Source organism: Bombus vancouverensis, chromosome 10 (genome assembly GCF_051014615.1).
Source record: "Bombus vancouverensis nearcticus chromosome 10, iyBomVanc1_principal, whole genome shotgun sequence".
Classification (NCBI taxonomy): domain Eukaryota; kingdom Metazoa; phylum Arthropoda; class Insecta; order Hymenoptera; family Apidae; genus Bombus; species Bombus vancouverensis.
In genome coordinates this window covers 14,109,171-14,126,583 of record NC_134920.1, presented here as the reverse complement: position 1 = coordinate 14,126,583, position 17,413 = coordinate 14,109,171, and the positions used below count along the sequence as shown (strand labels likewise).

The 17,413-nt window shown below is 32.7% G+C and overlaps 1 protein-coding gene and 3 non-coding genes across 4 annotated transcripts; all 4 read right to left on the bottom strand.

Moving 5' to 3' along the window:
- Nucleotides 1-4,810: 4,810 nt before the first annotated feature.
- On the bottom strand, nucleotides 4,811-4,972 carry LOC117163828 (U1 spliceosomal RNA). The gene has a single exon (XR_004465522.1). It is a non-coding gene; the product is annotated as a U1 spliceosomal RNA (small nuclear RNA).
- Nucleotides 4,973-7,733: 2,761 nt separating this feature from the next.
- Nucleotides 7,734-7,895, bottom strand: LOC117163827 (U1 spliceosomal RNA). Its single transcript, XR_004465521.1, has one exon. It is a non-coding gene; the product is annotated as a U1 spliceosomal RNA (small nuclear RNA).
- An 881-nt stretch (nucleotides 7,896-8,776) lies between these two features.
- On the bottom strand, nucleotides 8,777-8,938 carry LOC117163821 (U1 spliceosomal RNA). The gene has a single exon (XR_004465515.1). It is a non-coding gene; the product is annotated as a U1 spliceosomal RNA (small nuclear RNA).
- Nucleotides 8,939-9,805: 867 nt separating this feature from the next.
- On the bottom strand, nucleotides 9,806-10,867 carry LOC117163680 (uncharacterized). Its single transcript, XM_033346194.2, has 3 exons — nucleotides 10,714-10,867; nucleotides 10,059-10,376; nucleotides 9,806-9,996 (listed from the first exon to the last, which is right to left on the bottom strand). The coding sequence occupies exons 1-3, from the start codon at nucleotides 10,742-10,744 to the stop codon at nucleotides 9,965-9,967; spliced, it is 381 nt and encodes a 126-aa protein (XP_033202085.1). The 5' UTR covers nucleotides 10,745-10,867; the 3' UTR covers nucleotides 9,806-9,964.
- Nucleotides 10,868-17,413: the final 6,546 nt, after the last annotated feature.

Genomic DNA, 17,413 nt, shown 5'->3' with positions numbered 1-17,413 from the left:
TGCTTTAATCACGAATATGAATATACCGACGAATGGAACCTCCGTTAATAGAACTTACAGTTAATTTTCGTTATAACCGCATTTGCTTTTTGAATATAGAAACTAAATGCGTTCCCATGGGAGAAGATAATACGAATAACGTTATACAGAACGTTAAGAATGACATTTCGAGTTTATAAAAGAGAATAAAGTATAAATATTTAATAACGTTCGTGCTTCACTTTGTAATTTTACATTTAAGTAAAAGAAAACACGCTAGTAACGAGTAACGCTTACGATAAGCGAAACAAAATTTGATATCTTGAGACGACGTTTTATCGATATTAATGACAATTTTTTACCTTGTATTATTTTCTCTTGCATTTCTTCCATCGATACGTTTCAAAAAATATGTCTCTCATCTTTTTCTATATTTAAATTATATTATTTCGCTACGATTACACGTTACTGAAAAAAACACGATTTAAACATGATTTTATTTTTTAACATTTTGCACAAGGGATTGAAGATTATTTGAAATGATTTATTACACCATCTACGCGCATAAAAAATCTATGAGTGAACGAATGATATCGAATTTATTTCCATTACCTTGCATTATTCGTCTCAGGAAATTATCGAAGAAATGCGATACGATAGACCACGAGCCACACATTCCATTTATGAATCGAAGATATTTCAAAGGTTTGCTTTATAATAGCACTAACCAATACCTTAAGACTATAAGTGTATGGAATGAAAAGAAAAGAATCTGGAATTTTATTATTAATTTATATCGCCTATAATTATTTAAGTTATCGTTCCCTTTATTTTCCTTGTAAACATAGAATTTTAATTTAAAAATACTTTTACGCCTCAAATACCAGTAACTAGTTGATTACCGAGTAATTTGAATAGAATAATAAACGATAAATAAAATTCAAAAATCACTACAAATCGAATCATATATATAATAGTATTCCACTACTAAAAAAAGAATGTAGAGCCCATGGATGCCGCTTTCAATGATACGTACATAGAAGATAATTCTGGGGAAAATATTGGCTCATCAACCTAGCAAAAGAAGGTGAAAACAGTCTGTTGTGCGATAAATGGATCCAAACACGCGCAAAAATTTAATAAAATACTATTTAAAAAATATTATAATAAAAACGAAAGTAACTTTTGATAATCTTTCTTGTTGAATCTTATTTCTTCTTCCTCGCAGAAATCTCCGTATGCAAGCTACGTATGAAAATAGTAGATGCATATATTTGCACTTTTCCGTTACTTTCGATTAAAGTTACATACATATTTGTATCTACGATGACACACGAGAGCGTTATACAAAAGCTTTTGAAATTTCATTGTAACGACGCCCGTTCAAGTAAGTACAAGCGTGTCTACGCCACTATGTCGCAGAGATCACGCAAGTATCGAGAAAGTCGACTATTTTTACTTGAGAAATTTTCAAACTCGAGACGATTTTATCGATTTTATACGGTTTTATTTAGTTTCGGGCGAAGAAACGTTCTTCTTTTGTTTCCGCTCGCTTTTTCCGTTGTACTATTATACGCGACTGTACAAAACGTACGAAGCATATACGATGTATCTACCTATACGTCTAAAATTTGTCTACCTGTTCGATACTTTCGCGAGCGAAATATTTATTGTCTATGTAACTATGACATTAAATATTAACATCTGCCGTGCCTCGGATAAAAATAGCATTAACGAGAGATCGAATAGACGGAATAAGCTATCCAAGTGCCGAAATAAGTTACTGTTTACACTCGTATGAAAGACGAGGAAGCGCACCAGACATGTATGTAAATATACAAGTAACGTATATACCGTGATACGTTTCACCGGTTCCCTTTTCTTTCGTTCAAACTGCTGCCTGACGTCTTTATTTCTTGATTTCTCAAAGGCACCGATCAACTATGGAAATTTTGTAACTACTACTTGAAACCAGCTAGAGCAGACATACGTGTGTTTCAGAAGTACGGATTTTATTGGATCCTGCTCTACATAGTTTTATTGGCTTCGTACGAAGCTACCGGTGACATCCCCTTTGAAGTTATTTACATATTTATAAGTACACTGTATGGCTATGTATAGTCATGCTGACATAGCCATGCAGATACATAAAACGTATAATCAAACCAGTATTAATTCGGTGCAAATATTATTAGATACAAACGATCATTTCGATCGATGCGTTCAATCGTCCTTCCCACTTAATTGGTTCCTCTTTGATTGATATTAATGACGCGGCATAATAAGTCGTCATAGACAATATCGTAGTTAATATTTGTAGATAATTTATCGTATAAAGATAGTGAATCGTAGATAATGGAACGTTTAAAGAACATCGATTATAATTTATATCTTACGTGTTGCGATAAAAAAATAGTACTTTTTTACGTTAAATTGATCTCTTTTAGAGGCAAAAGCGTATTGAAGTATTAGACCTTCTTCGTATCCTTTCGATAACAAAGATTAAAATCACGCAAAAATACATTTTCCAACATCCTTAATTCGTACCACATTTTCTTTCCACGTGTTCGGTAATTCCTAAAATGATCGTAATTCGAACGATTCGATCGAGTTGTTAAAACTTGACGAGCATCAAATTGTCTGGTCGTTTATATTACGATTGTTTTCTACGGAGCAGTAACAAAGCAACTCGATGGGCGTATTCGTTGAATCGACGAAATTTTTCTTACACCGTTATTATGATTCCATAGAAAGAAACTTTTAAAGAAAATGCTTTATTCCGCTAATAGCACCATTTCTTTCGAACGGTTCATAGCGTATCGCATCGAGATGCTCCGCTCGTGCTGGGGCGGTCTACCCCTTCCTGAATTCTACAAATACTAAAGTTTAATAGCCTTGCATTTTGCCACGCGTTATCAAGCCGCGGTCTCCTCGGCGCAATTTTATTTGTCATCTTGGAGATTAATCGACTAATAACCCTCCACCTCGAAATCAGCAGAAGAAAGGCGTAAAAAAGCAGCCATTTAATTGGAATAATTATTTACGTATGCATAAAACAACGTACAATTATACAAATAACATAACTGAATCGTGCTATTTAAAAATGAATTTTATATCTTTATATCATTCCGTGCGATCGCAAGCAAAATAACAAAATGATAAATACGACACGTGTCAATGAGCAAACCTGCCATATAAATGGAGATATTTAGTTCGTAGGAAAGAATATAGCATAAACTCAACTATAAACAGACAATACAGGACAATATTTCGTTTTTTTTAAATAAATACAAAAGCTCAAGCGGAGTTGATTAAAATTTTAATATCGCTGATTACCAACAGCCGGGTTTAATAAAGTTTTCGTTTCGCCGTCTATTCGCCAGAGCTATATTTGAAGAATTAAGCAAATACAATTTTATATCTCCAGCAATAAGTAAAACTAAATGCAAAGGTGATAGCGATAACATTTTTTTAGTGGAAATAATACATAAACGACGAAAACTGTAGGTAAAATAGAGATAAAATCTAAAATAATCCGAAAAATTTCGATCCAAAATTCGATTCAAATACAATTCAAATTTCGATAGAAATTCTAATTCGAACTAAACGAACATCCGACGTTCGGGAAATCTGTTCGATGAAAATAATATTACATTTATCTTGGTATATGATCGGAAAGGAAACGGGTCGCAAACACGAGCGAAACGATAATTCTGCGCCGAAATTACATAGTACGAGGGCAAAGATAAAAATGGAAAACGAAGAAAAGATGCAGCAATATCGATTGAATATTAGAATCTGAGAGCATGCAAAATCAACGAGCACGCATTAGCCCCTTTGACTTGCTAAATAGGCTAATTTGAATGTTTAAATTCCGGGCCCGTTCAACTCAATTTGCGAGGACTCCGCGTCTGTTTAATTCCTTTCCTTCGTACTGCTATCCAAACCGTACCTGCATCAACCACCACTAAACCAGACCAGCTGGCCTGTTAACTTCCAACACGTTTCGAGCGGCCGACATACGGAAACGTCCGACAGCCCCTCACACGGATGCTTAAACGGGCCATGTGCTTCCCATATCGTTTAACTAGAGACTGCCACCTGTGCTTTACACTGTGATCTTACATTTCGTACCCCCTTCTAATTATCTTCCTAATGAGAAGTCTAAATACTTGTTACAGGTTACATCGCAGTATAATCACAAGTGGATGATTAGATAATTGTTATACGACCGATCATATTAATCCAATCCTTCCTTATAAGCAAGTTGGAACTTACGGAATTCTACCTCTATGTACATACCCTTGATTCTGTTGATTTATTATTATATCTTTGGGGTTTCTCGGATATTGTAATTACATTGGGATTGAACGATCTTGTTAGAAAAATTGCCATGTTTAAACTTTCAGTGTGAAAAAAGTTTTGTAATTAAAAACCTGTGTTCGGAAAGGAATTTCCAAATTTTGGTTCTATGTTATGTCGAAGCTATAATATCTAATAATTCAGAAATCATAAAAAATGATTGTCATTTTGTTAATCATAATGTAAAGAATGGGACGCGTAACCGAAGTCACTTTTCCATTACTGCGTAAATAATGATTTTAACGAAAGAGGTTTCGGATAAAAATTGAATGGTTTTTTTACGAGGATGCGTAGTCGACGTAAACTTTAACACCAATTCCTACGATACGTTATTTCTGAGATTCACATACACGCCGCAATATATTTTACGAAGAATACTTGGCGGATCACGAAGAATACTCAATGTTGCGTATACAACGAAGTTCAGCGAAGCTTGCTAAAATAAAATTCACTTTTAAAACTTAATTATCCGGGATAGCGCGAACGCAGTCCCGACTATCAAAAATTGTACGTCCGAGATACCCACATTAGGGGTATTCGCAGAGGTCAGCTCGACCGTAGTGCAATGGAAGAGCCTCACCCTGGAGGAACCGCCTTCTTGATCACGGTAGCCTCTACGCCAGGTAAGTATGCTTTCTTCCGGTTCTTCCAGTTACTTAAACCCATAGGGTGCAACTACAACTGCGAGAAATTATGTTCATAGCTAGCACTACGTAACGGTGATATTTGGAACTAACGTGTAATTCGATCTTACGACTCGAGCAACTATCTAATGTAATCTTTAACATAATCCGAAGAAACAATTATCGATGACAAGTATCAAGCAAAATTCAACTTTACTTTGAAGATTAGATTTAATTAACTTTCTTTGTGTAATATATGTTAATAGACTTGTTATAAATTGTTACGATACTTTTACTATACATATACGGAATTTACTTGAAAATGAAAATATTGGCACTTATTTATAAAATTAAATGTTCGAACGAAACATTTTTGAATAATTTGTATACTTGTAAAACATTTTGTGTGTAATGTAAACGAAAAAATGAATTTCGATAAAATTAACGCAGCTTCGTTAAAAATATGCGGCATGCTTACTTCATAAATAAAATATAATATATTCCTCTTTTTTTAAATCGAACTGAACTTCGTTCAAGCTCTCGAAGTAGTCGAAAACTTTTAAAATTATTTCGACTAATTTCCTTCGACTGCATGTCGCATTACAAACTATGGAGTACGAATTTCTTGGAAGTTGTACTCTACTGTCTATAATTTGGCTCACTATTATTGTTGGCACAAATACGTGAATTAACATTCGGAATGTTCATTTGAATGTGGAATCATTATTAGGCATATGCACGTGTTCAGACGTTGTGTACGAAAACGAGACACGAAGGTACTATTTAATCACTTTGTATATTGGCATTGTAATTATAGAACATTATTAGACTGATAAGTAGTTTGAATGAGTTAATGATTACGAGACACGAAATATAAAAAGCTAAGAACATATAACTGAAACATTCGATTTCAAACATAGATCCTACTGTTTATACTTTTTAGAACTACGAACATAGAGTTACGAAGCCATTATTTGTGATATTCACACGGACTTATGTTTAAAAACTCTTTTAAATTTTTACTTTCATTTTTAATAAATAACAAACACACGATGTACAATTTTGTGAAATAATAAATACAATTTTTTGCAGGGAGAATCTTCGTTGTTTGAATCGATTGAACGTTCTTAATTATTTCTTCTTTCAATTTCATAGTTTTGTTATTAGACCCTGCTTACAACGGTATACGACGTATAAATATTATACATCGTGCAAGTTACTTACGTATGTAAAGAAAATATCCTAGTTCTAACAGAATCGTAAAACAAAGAATTATAAGAATACAGTACAAAAAGCAGCTTCTCGGAAACAAAAGGAATTAAATACATGTTCGTAAGAAGGAATGGAAAGCAACTACTTCAATAAGGAAAGGAAAATTAAAACATTCACGTATAAGCTCGTCACAAATTATAATGGACTTGTAAAATCACACAAGAAAGTACCAAAAACAGTCATAAACAATTGTATAACGAAAAATGCATATAAACAAAAGAGCTACATCCAGTATGATCGTAGATCATTAAGGTCATTACTAACCAATTTTCAGAACAATACTACTTATAATAAATAATAATAAAAATTACAGTAATATGTATATTGCAAGATCTTACGTATCTTATGTATGTAAACTGCTTATTTAAAATGTGACTTTTAATGATAAATCAGCTCAAGCCAAACATGGTAGTGCAACGTAACAATTTTAATCCTGGAATAACTTCGTTTCTCATAATAACCATCTTTACAGTAAAAAAAAACCTTTTTGTTTGTGTCGTTTCAAAGCAACACCAGCTTACCGATGGTTATCAGCGACAAACCACTCGTTCAAAGTCAATTCCAAGTCAACCCGAAAAATAAGAATTTTTATTTTCATCGCCATCAAATGACGTCTATCGTTAACTTTGGATCTACAGTTAAAGATGTAATACTGAACCATCGTAAAATAGAAAATGATTTTATATGCTTCATCGAGTTGCTTAAAGCTACATAATTCACGATACAGGCACAAGGATATCGGCAAACACGAGGCAATTCCTTATAAGAAAAAGGTAAGAGGATAATATAGAATACCTTTGTTTGTCCCAGTCATAGTTTTCAAGAAAATAGAGCTTGAAAATTTATCGAGTATTTAAACTTGACTAATCATCGGCCAGAAATGAGTAAACAATCAGCAGGTGGTTATTCCAGGTGCGAGAATAAGTAAAGGATATGGAATAAAGTTTTTCCGTTTAAGGATGCTTGACTTTCAAGAAAACAGAGTTTGAATATGTTTCGTTCAGAATTAATTCAATATACACCTGTAATACGGGCGCACAATTATAAGTAGAATTCACTGTAGTAGCAACGACAGATTTTTATTTTTTTCTTTTTTTTTATTTTTATTGTTAAGCACTAAAGAAACAATTACTAACAGAGTAAGTAGTAACAACTAATGAACATTCATGCTACTTTACAAAAAAAAAAAGAATTGAACTTATTTTATACAATAAATATGAATGAACCGACAATAAAATTCTACTGCTGAATAATTGTGTAATAAAGATTATAACTATTATTTGTCATTATTGGTAAAGAGGTAACATTGTTCTCTGAAGTTGGTTACAAATTTTAATTTGAACTTCTACATTCTAGTAGCGAATTTAGTAGCGCAATGCAGAATATACCCTTAATAAACAATTCTTCAATAGAGAAGAGCAAATGAAAATTACTTTGCTCTAAAATGTACAAAATCTTTGCAACTGTAAAAAAGAATATTTTTGCCAATAATATTATCCGGGATAGCGCGAACGCAGTCCCGACTACCAAAAATTGTACGTCCGAGATACCCACATTAGGGGTATTCGCAGAGGTCAGCTCAACCGTAGTGCAATGGAAGAGCCTCACCCTGGAGGAACCGCCTTCTTGATCACGGTAACCTCTACGCCAGGTAAGTATGCTTTCGTCCCGTTTTTCGAGTTACTTATGCCCATAGAGTCCGAACGTAACTGCGAGAAACCGTACGCGTAGCTAGCACTGCATAACGGCGATTTTTGGAACTAGGAGGCTGATCCGACTTGGAACCATGTATAGGACCATCTATACATAATAATTCTCAATTTTTACGTACATTCTCAAAATGTGTTTGTAGATTTCGATTTTGTTTTAGATTGTACATCTTTAAATTTCTATATTTAATATAAATTACAAATTTCTACATATATATTAACAAATTAGTTCGTAGGCTGTAATTTTAAATCTCATGACATTGTAGGACCTACATATGTGCCAAAAAAAAAAAAATAATGATAATGTTACTTACTGAAAGAAAACGGTAAATAAAGCATGCTGAAGATTCAAAGAAAATATATATTTAATAATTAAAAAGAATTTAATGGTCTGTATGTGTGATATAGCATGTTTTTATACATTGCTAATATTGGTACTTTTGAGCTTTCTGAACTATATTTTAATCCATTAGTTGTTAACGTATTGTACTTCATTTAATTTTACTATTAAATTAATTTTGTAAATATTTCTCTAAAAGTTATCTACGAATTAACTGCAAATTTAAAGACAAGAGTATATTTTGCGTACACGATAGAAATTCGACTACTGTTTATTACAGAATACAGTAAATACTTATTATAATACAGTTAGAATGCACTACTTTCATAGTAGCCCGCCTCTCTCTTCCAATTCAACTTTCAACTACATTACTTACTAAAATTGTGCAGCACCGAGAGCGATTCACTTACTTTCCGTAAATCTTACTTGCAATGAATTATTGCAAGGAATTGCATAAAAACCTAACTTTATTAATTTTGAAAATTAATTATCCGGGATAGCGCGAACGCAGTCCCGACTATCAAAAATTGTACGTCCGAGATACCCACATTAGGGGTATTCGCAGAGGTCAGCTCGACCGTAGTGCAATGGAAGAGCCTCACCCTGGAGAAACCACCTTCTTGATCATGGTAATCTCTACGCCAGGTAAGTATGCTTTCTCGCTGCGTTCCATGGTATTTACTATAGCTACAGCTTGTTTTCATAAGCGAGAATAGAGGGTCGTTCAAAACGCACCATAGCGACCGATTCAGGAACTATGTTCTACCCTTTGAGACAAGCTGTGTTTCTTTCCGAGAAATATGTAACATATAATCTATATATTTTAAATAATGTATAATGCATTGAATGTAATAAATATTTTCTGTTAGAGTATATATAAAAATATAATATATAAATATTTCAGAAAATATGTCGAAGGGAAAAAGATGTTTTGCGTTATTATATGTATAATATATTTTTCGAAATATTTGCAATAATAGATTGAAATGGAACACTCTGTGTATCTACGCATTAATTTTTGTTTCTTTGGAAAAACTACTGCATATAAATGAGATGAGGCAATATCGTTGAACTAGTAAAACGTGAAAATACCGTGTACCATTTGTTTATTAACATAGAATAATTTTTAATCTGTATTATACAAAATTAAGCTCACATAGAATGTTTGTCGATACTAATATATATTTATGGGTGTATAATGCGCATATGTTAACACTATCTTGTATAACAGTATACTCATATATTATGGATAAAAATGACTAAGTGTAACAGGTAACTTCTCTATATCAAAATATTTAAAGAAAAGGATAAAATATTTTGGTCATTGCCAGTTAAAAATATCATTTACCCAAAACATATTATTCGCTATAATCTCGTATACGTATAACTTTTTTCTTACTTATTGTACAATAATCAAAGAATATTGCTATTCGAGTTATAATATTACATTCCCGGTAATCACTCGTAACATAGGCAATACATGTCTGGTCGTTTTACTTTTAATTTATTACGTATCCACATTCAAATATATCTATTATTATTTGTGTAAAGTATACATATGGTAATTTCAAGTATAAAATTGTTTACATATCGATGCTTGCTAAATTGCGAAGAATTTACTAACCTCGTGGTACTGCCAATTAACGTCATGACGTCACAGCGTAGTTCCATGGAACCCTTCAACATTCACCGTCCCGTAGTTTGTAGTAATCTATGGATCGATAAAACACATTGATCAAATTACGTACTGAGTGATTCATTATTATTACTTACTGTTTCTATATGCGATCACGACATATTTCTTCGTGTCATTTACTGTGACAGTAGAAAGTCGCAATACGAGACATCGATTGTAACATAACATATGACAAACGCTTGGGAATGTACGGTCATTGAAATCGCGACTTCGAGCGCAAATAGTACGATTGCCATCGCCATCGCTGTCTTCTTTATATAACAATTTCGTCGTCGATAATACATTTTCATTTTCCTCCTTTACATCAGTTTTTACTTCGTTATTGCAATGGTCGCAACTACAAGACGGTTGGTTTTCTGGACGTGCATAAGTGTGCACCGTGACAACTACAAGTACTAAACATACCACATTTTCATGTAAATTGTATTGCTATATTTCCATTTATCTCTATTGAGAATGAAACTTTGAAGCGAGAGAGTGGTAGTAGTACTGATTGTTAGAATAGAATATTAACAGTGACATATGTTTACTACATTATACTTGTTATACCGACAGTTATGCTTTCTATGTTTCATATTTAAATGGCACTTTAAAGATAAATGACAGTAATGTTGACTGTTAGTTACGATACTTTTAATTATGTGTATTCATTATGTTATACTGGTAGTTATGGCTCTTATAGCATGGAAATCATGAAATACGTGTATTTGATACGTAAACCTGCATACATACATATTATAATTGCTCTATACAACGACAGCATGGCACGAGATTGAGCGAAGGAAACTGGGATTACGTATACAAAAAACCAAAGTCACCAAAATCGATCAATGAACGAGCTTGCGAACGTTGCCAGTTCAAACTGAAACTATTCGATGATTGTACGATGTTGTATTTAGCGTACTGCAGTGCCGTGTCAAATTTATTTTTATCATTTTTATTCAAAAATTATTTCACCAACGGCGAACGTTAAAATAATGTTAACTACAAACAAAATCTAATAAACTCAACAATAAAAATATTAATTTCAGCATTTATAATGCAGTATATGAATAAGGCGAAATTTATTACAATAGATTCGAGCAGAGATTACAAACGCATGAAATGTTTGCATTAGACGAGGCGATTAAAATATGCGAAATTATACGATGTACATATACGTAAATTATATCTAGAATCACGAGCCGAACGTTAAACTTTACACACGTGTAGAAGATGTATGAAAAACATTAAATGCAAGTAACTACGTTACTGTCTTATTATGTGTCAAAGATATCGACACGTGACCTTTGCTATCAACGCAGCAAAAAATTCAATACGTATCAGTGTTACAGTGACATACATTTAGTCGGCTAACAAAAAAGACTTAATGTTTGATTATCAAGCGTTGACAAAATGGGGCTATATTAATAAACTAAAATCAGAAATTGCTTAAACTTTTTATTCTATCGTTATTTTATCGAACCGATGGCAATATTATTTTTCAATAAAATTCTTTGGCGTAACTTCTGCGAATACTTCTTTGTTAAAGTTTGCAACAATCATCGATGCCAATCTCGATGTAAATATTACAAAAGGAATTTTTCGTTACCTCACGAACAACTAATTTCTCTTCTTCGAGCTAATTTCTTTCGACGCTCGGATCGTGATTTATTTGCAATATTTCTGTCAGTATTATACACTTTTATCATGTAATGGATCATTCGTTTAATTCTGTATAGAAAAGCTACGATTGCTCTATGCAATTTTCCTTCCTTACGTAATTTAATAATAATTTTTCATTCCAGTTTACTTGTTTCCAATTTCTTCCCATTCGACATTCCCGGTTACAGATGTTAACTTTTCGTTTCCATTTGCTCTCGAGTAGGTATTGTTAGAAGCATTGAGAAAACTATTTGTTCATAGTCAGGCCTTTTTAAGTAAATACATTCATGCTTATAAATTACGAACTATTAAAGCACAGCGCTCGAAAACTTTTGCCACATGTTCTTTGTATTCGCAATTAATTGTAATAAATGTTGTTTACATGTTGTAGAATTTTTTTACAAATTTTATGTACATTTGCTGAAGCTACATATGGTAGTATAAATATAAGTTGCTTCGACAAATCGCGATCCATCGTGTAATTTTTACACGATGAATTATTTCCTATCACGCCGTTCAAGTACCTTCGTTGTTCGCTATATGGATTAATATGTTCATTAATTTAAGGTACAATACGGTCCTTTTGGAAACAAGGCCAGATTATTAGTCTGATTCGTTGTATGCTGTATATACTGTATAGAAGGTTAAGAAGTTTTTCAATCATAGGGACGATAAAGATGAATAACATCGTATTTCGGATAATGATAACATTTGCAAAATGATTAAAGAATACAAATATTTCCTCGGATTATTTTCATCTTTTCGACTTGCATGTTGTAAATTTTCCAGAGCATTCTTAGGAGCATAGATAGAATCGATTGAACGATGCAACTATTTATAGTACATACATATTATTCAACAACATGAATGTGCACCGCCTTTTCATTCAAATTTTCAGAAGTAGGTACATTTAAGCGTATTTTTATTTAAAACCTTTTGAATTTTTGCTTCTTTTTATAAGGAAATATTTGTCGTTAGCGTTTCCACGGTGTTATTATCTTTATGCTAATTGTTTGCGGATAGCGACGCTCAAGGTGATATAGTTATGGGTCCAGGGACACAGAAGCAATAACACTGAGCTCTGCGCTCGTTTCTACCTTGACCCGAAAGGAAAATAATGAACGCTAAAGTTCCCACTTTATTTCCATGAATTAACTGGTAAATCGCTGGCGTCGCGTATATGCATGTTAAAATAATATCTCCTTAATGAATGCGGAATTATTTTCCGGAAGCTTTCAGCAACAGAATTACAAGAATCAGAAGTTATACGTTATTACGAAACTGAAACGTAAAAGTAACATAATGGAAAGAACTCATTACCGATTCTTTTTCTAACTTATTGGATTTAGTAAATAGGCGAGCAGTGAGCTAATGCGGCAAAAACGTGTCATTTATGGATCTTAATAATAATTCTGTTCTACTATACATAGATATGGCCCTTGAAAATGATGCTAGTTATAAAACATAAATACAGATATATTTTAATGTTTACCTACATTTTTCAAACAATCTTTCTGATACATAATCGTATCAGTATCATGGTTAAATAGTAAATTAAAAATAAACGAAACTTTTGGCTGTATAACTAGTCTATGGATGTAAATAACTCTTTTCGTTAATATTTTTAGTTTTGTGACAAATTGATAATATAGTTAGAGAAAATATGTTAATAAAAAATGCTTCTCAGTTTCTTCTCGCATAACGAAACAGTTACGAATTATTTAGCAAGACGTTTGGAATATTTCATAACTTTAGAGTATGTCGTGGCGTATAATAAAACGACATTCTTTCATTTAGGCCATTAAGCTTATGAGAGTAATAAGGTTGCTTCATGAAGAAAGTAATTCAATAACAACTTCGCATACACCCATGATTATTGTAGGAAATTAAGCTCGTACCATAACGTCTAGAAATGTCGATAAAAGTGGAAAGCCTTTCCGACTTGTAATTTAATGCTCGAATCTTTGAAGTTTATTGGCATAACAATGGGTATTTCGTGGCGGCTGACAATTGCATAATGTTGTGACTTATGAACTAATTTACATCTTAATCCGAGTGGCCATTGTTTGACGCTATTGTTACTCAAGAGCTCACTTGTGTCTAAGGTGGCAAACTTCGAAGGGCTGTAAAAACACGTCGTATTTACACTCGTCGATTCGCAGTTCTATCAATGGCTCCGAATACGAAATACGTGTATAAAATATTTCTATTACGGTAGGATGAAAAGCGATTAATAAAAAGTAAAATAAATATGCTGTTCTTTCGCAACAATTTATATCGAAAATTTTTGAACGATAAGGAATTAAGATACTTATAAGGATTTGTAGAAAAACAAATTCCAACTTCTGTCCCTTTCTCTCTCGCTTGTAATTTCTTTTAATTTAATTTAGTTTCGTATCGAATCAAGAGACTACCTGTTTTCGATATGTCGTATAAAAATGGACGCCACCGTTAATTAATTTCGTCATATTTAATCTTCTCTTCAGAACATGAAACGTCCGATTGTACACCAATCTCTAAACGAATATAAACGAACGTAGTAAGCGGGGTTGCCATCGAGCAAACGAATATTCCAATTTTCAGATGACATAGCGCGTCTTTTTCTTTTTTATTCGTTCTTTCTCGTCCAGCACTTGACTCCATTAAGCCGCTTCCAGACCCTATCGTTCTGCCTTTACATTTTCATTTTCGATAAATTCATTATAAAGGAAGTCAAGTGCAATCAATATTAGGTATCTCGTAGATATTCTTCTAATTACAAAATTTTGCATCGATCCTTCCCGACTGATGCTTGCTATGTTGAAACTAACTTTTGTTCTACTTTAAATAGGACCACCATATTTTTTAACGAGTGAACATTTTTATGACATTCGGAAGACGATATATAACGCAACAATGGTATTCTAGAGAATTGTCGAAGTAAATATTATGTACGTAATTTTTAAAAGTGAAATCTATTAAAAAATAAATACATTTGCTTATATGTATAAACTCTTTGGCCTATAAATTGAACTCTATTAACTTTGTTTATTTTCAATTACTTTCGATATTTATTTCAAGGGCTTGCAGAACCTGTTTCTGATCAATTTGTTTATTGCCTTTCGTTTACCGAACGGGCTTTTAAAATATTCCATCGTTTTCAGCGTAAGTAATTCCCTTAACTGCTGTATGGGCTTCGTTTATTCGATTAACATCGATTCGAGCGAAGCTGTACAATTCTGGTTAATCCGAATAACAATTTTCGTATATCCGTAATAATCAGTACGAACGCGGCTTTATATGCAACAGAAACGAAACGCGATTTCAAAAGAGGGGTATTGAAGTGATGGATAGTGTGAGGAGTGGTGATGGTAGAAAAGGGTATTGGAGGGTGAAGAGGTCATGGAAAATTGTCAATCAGTACGAACCATCTAGACTTGATTACAACTCCAGCATTGGACTTGCAGTTTGTTTCGATGTTTCAGAGGTGGATGAATTTTTATGCTGAGATAGCGAGGTTCAGTTACCCTTATATCAGTAATAAATATTTGCGGTTTTATCGTTTACCCTCTCTAGAGATGTTCTTTGTCATTTTAGCCTACTTTATGTTAGGTGATATAGTTCGTAACATTTCTTTAATATATCTAGAACATTGTTTCTCGTATCTCACATGTTTTTTTTTTTTTTTTTTTTATAATTCATTTTCTAATAATTCACGAGCTATAGTCATTCGTGAATATTGGTTATTTTATTCGTTTGTCTTAATAATCATTTTCTTTCTTCGAGTCAATTAACTTTCTAACACTACGCTGTATAACTTTCGCGCGAATGTTGTTGCATAAAAAAATAAAATGTTAAATACCTATTTCCTATAACCTAGGACAAGTATAGGTATTTCCCTTTTTACGTTATATCGTCTTAATAAACGAAGGAATAGAATCGTATTAATAAACGTTATTAAAGCGAACGTGTTAATTAGATTATCGTATTAATAAACGAAAGAATGTTACTTTATAAAAATAACATATATGTATATGTTTCTTAATGTTTATTAGAAATAGGATACAAGTATAAGGGATAATAACAGGATAATAATAGTTCAGTGTTTTAATACAGTCAAGGATATTACAGATTATCGTACATTTTATCTATTTCTTTACGAGATTTGGTATTATAGATAAAAAGGACAACTTTCAAGGTTAATGTGGGGCATTATTTATATTCTTACAACGTAAACAAATTAAGTCCGAGAACTAACCTCTGTGTTACGTTACGATATCGAAAAGATGTAGGCCAAAGGAAAAATACTGTATCGAATAAATAGCCCTTTGTAAGTAGATCATGAAGAAAATTGAAGAAAAGTTCATTGGCAGGTCATAGGAACTTTACTACACGGATGTAAGAGTATCAGAAATTTATATTTAACGTTATTCCATTTAATTTTCGTTTCTTATTAAATTTAATTATCAGGAATGAATTTTACGTAATCGACTGTTTTCATAGGATAAACCGATACTCTGCTGCGATATCGAGAAATGTAAAATTATAGAATAAATATATCTTAAAAATAAAAAGCTTGTTTTACATATGTATACGTACAAATATTTGTAACGTTATACTCTCACTTAAGAATTTTCAATATTTTACAAACACGTATGTACATAGTTGTTTCCGATGAAATGGAATTTAGCCGTAGTCCGTATGTGAATATGCATACTCGTACATCCATACATATACACGTTTCTAGACAATTCTAACTCTTGATTTCGCATTCAATCGGCTCTCTGACTTTCAATCCCCTTTTGGTTTATTTTGCTATCTGCATTGATATGCGATCAAAACAATTCCGATCAATGTACTCCATGTAATAGTTCGAAAGCAGTTAAATATATTTAACAATTGTAAATTCAAATCAAGCATTCTAAATGATATGTAGAGTCAATTATAATTATAATCATATTTGCGAAGAAAAAATCTATCGTTTTTGTAATTTAGAAAATCAATATGTATCCAACCTTAAGATCGACGAGTAACTCTATTAAAAATTATTACAGATTTTACGATATTTTGAAATCTTCGTGTTATTTTAATACTAATGTACTTGTGTGTTATGTAAGTAGCGTAAGTAAATGTTACTTTAATACTATAGCTATTACGCGAAGATATTATACTCCTAATACAAAATTCTCGACTGTGAATATTTATACTTTTATTGGAAATTTAAATATGCAAAAATACGTAATGCGCATGATATGTGCAAGGATATGCAAGCTACCCAAAGTGAAGCGCCTGATATAACGTCGAAGAGGTGAAAGAAAGCTCCATTTAGGTATCGTCTCTAATTGTATTCACGCACTTTACAGATTTCAATATGAAATTCAAAACTCAATTAACAATAATCGAAACACAATATCTATCTATCCAAAGACGGTTCTATCACGCTATTAGCTATCTTTGTCGTTCGTCGTTGAAATTAGGAAAACCATTGTGAAAATCAAACGTAATATAAAGAATAGAGTGCAATCAAGGGAATCGATTGATAAGAGCATACGCGTCACTTGCAGACACGTGACTACCAACGTTCATCCCCGTTTGTCAACCTATTCACCCCTGATCTATTCTCGTGTCAATAATAACAGTTAGTCGATGCAAGCGTGTCCCATGTACCATGGAACAGTCGCTGTACGTGTGTCTCACCATCCATGTCGCACGTGCTTATATGATTACAGAGGAGTAGGAGTTCACACGGGAGAAGATACATGAATGAACCAACGTACACACGTATATGTATGTATGTACATACGTAGGC

Excerpts from the sequence above, each read along its gene's own strand:
- LOC117163680 (XM_033346194.2), bottom strand. The coding sequence starts at position 10,744 with ATGCTGTCGTTGTATAGAGCAATTATAATAT. Across the intron at positions 10,377-10,713 it reads GTATAGAGCAATTATAATAT|TACTTGTAGTTGTCACGGTG; the intron begins GTATGTATGCAG and ends TGGTATGTTTAG. Across the intron at positions 9,997-10,058 it reads CGTGATCGCATATAGAAACA|ATTACTACAAACTACGGGAC; the intron begins GTAAGTAATAAT and ends ATCGATCCATAG.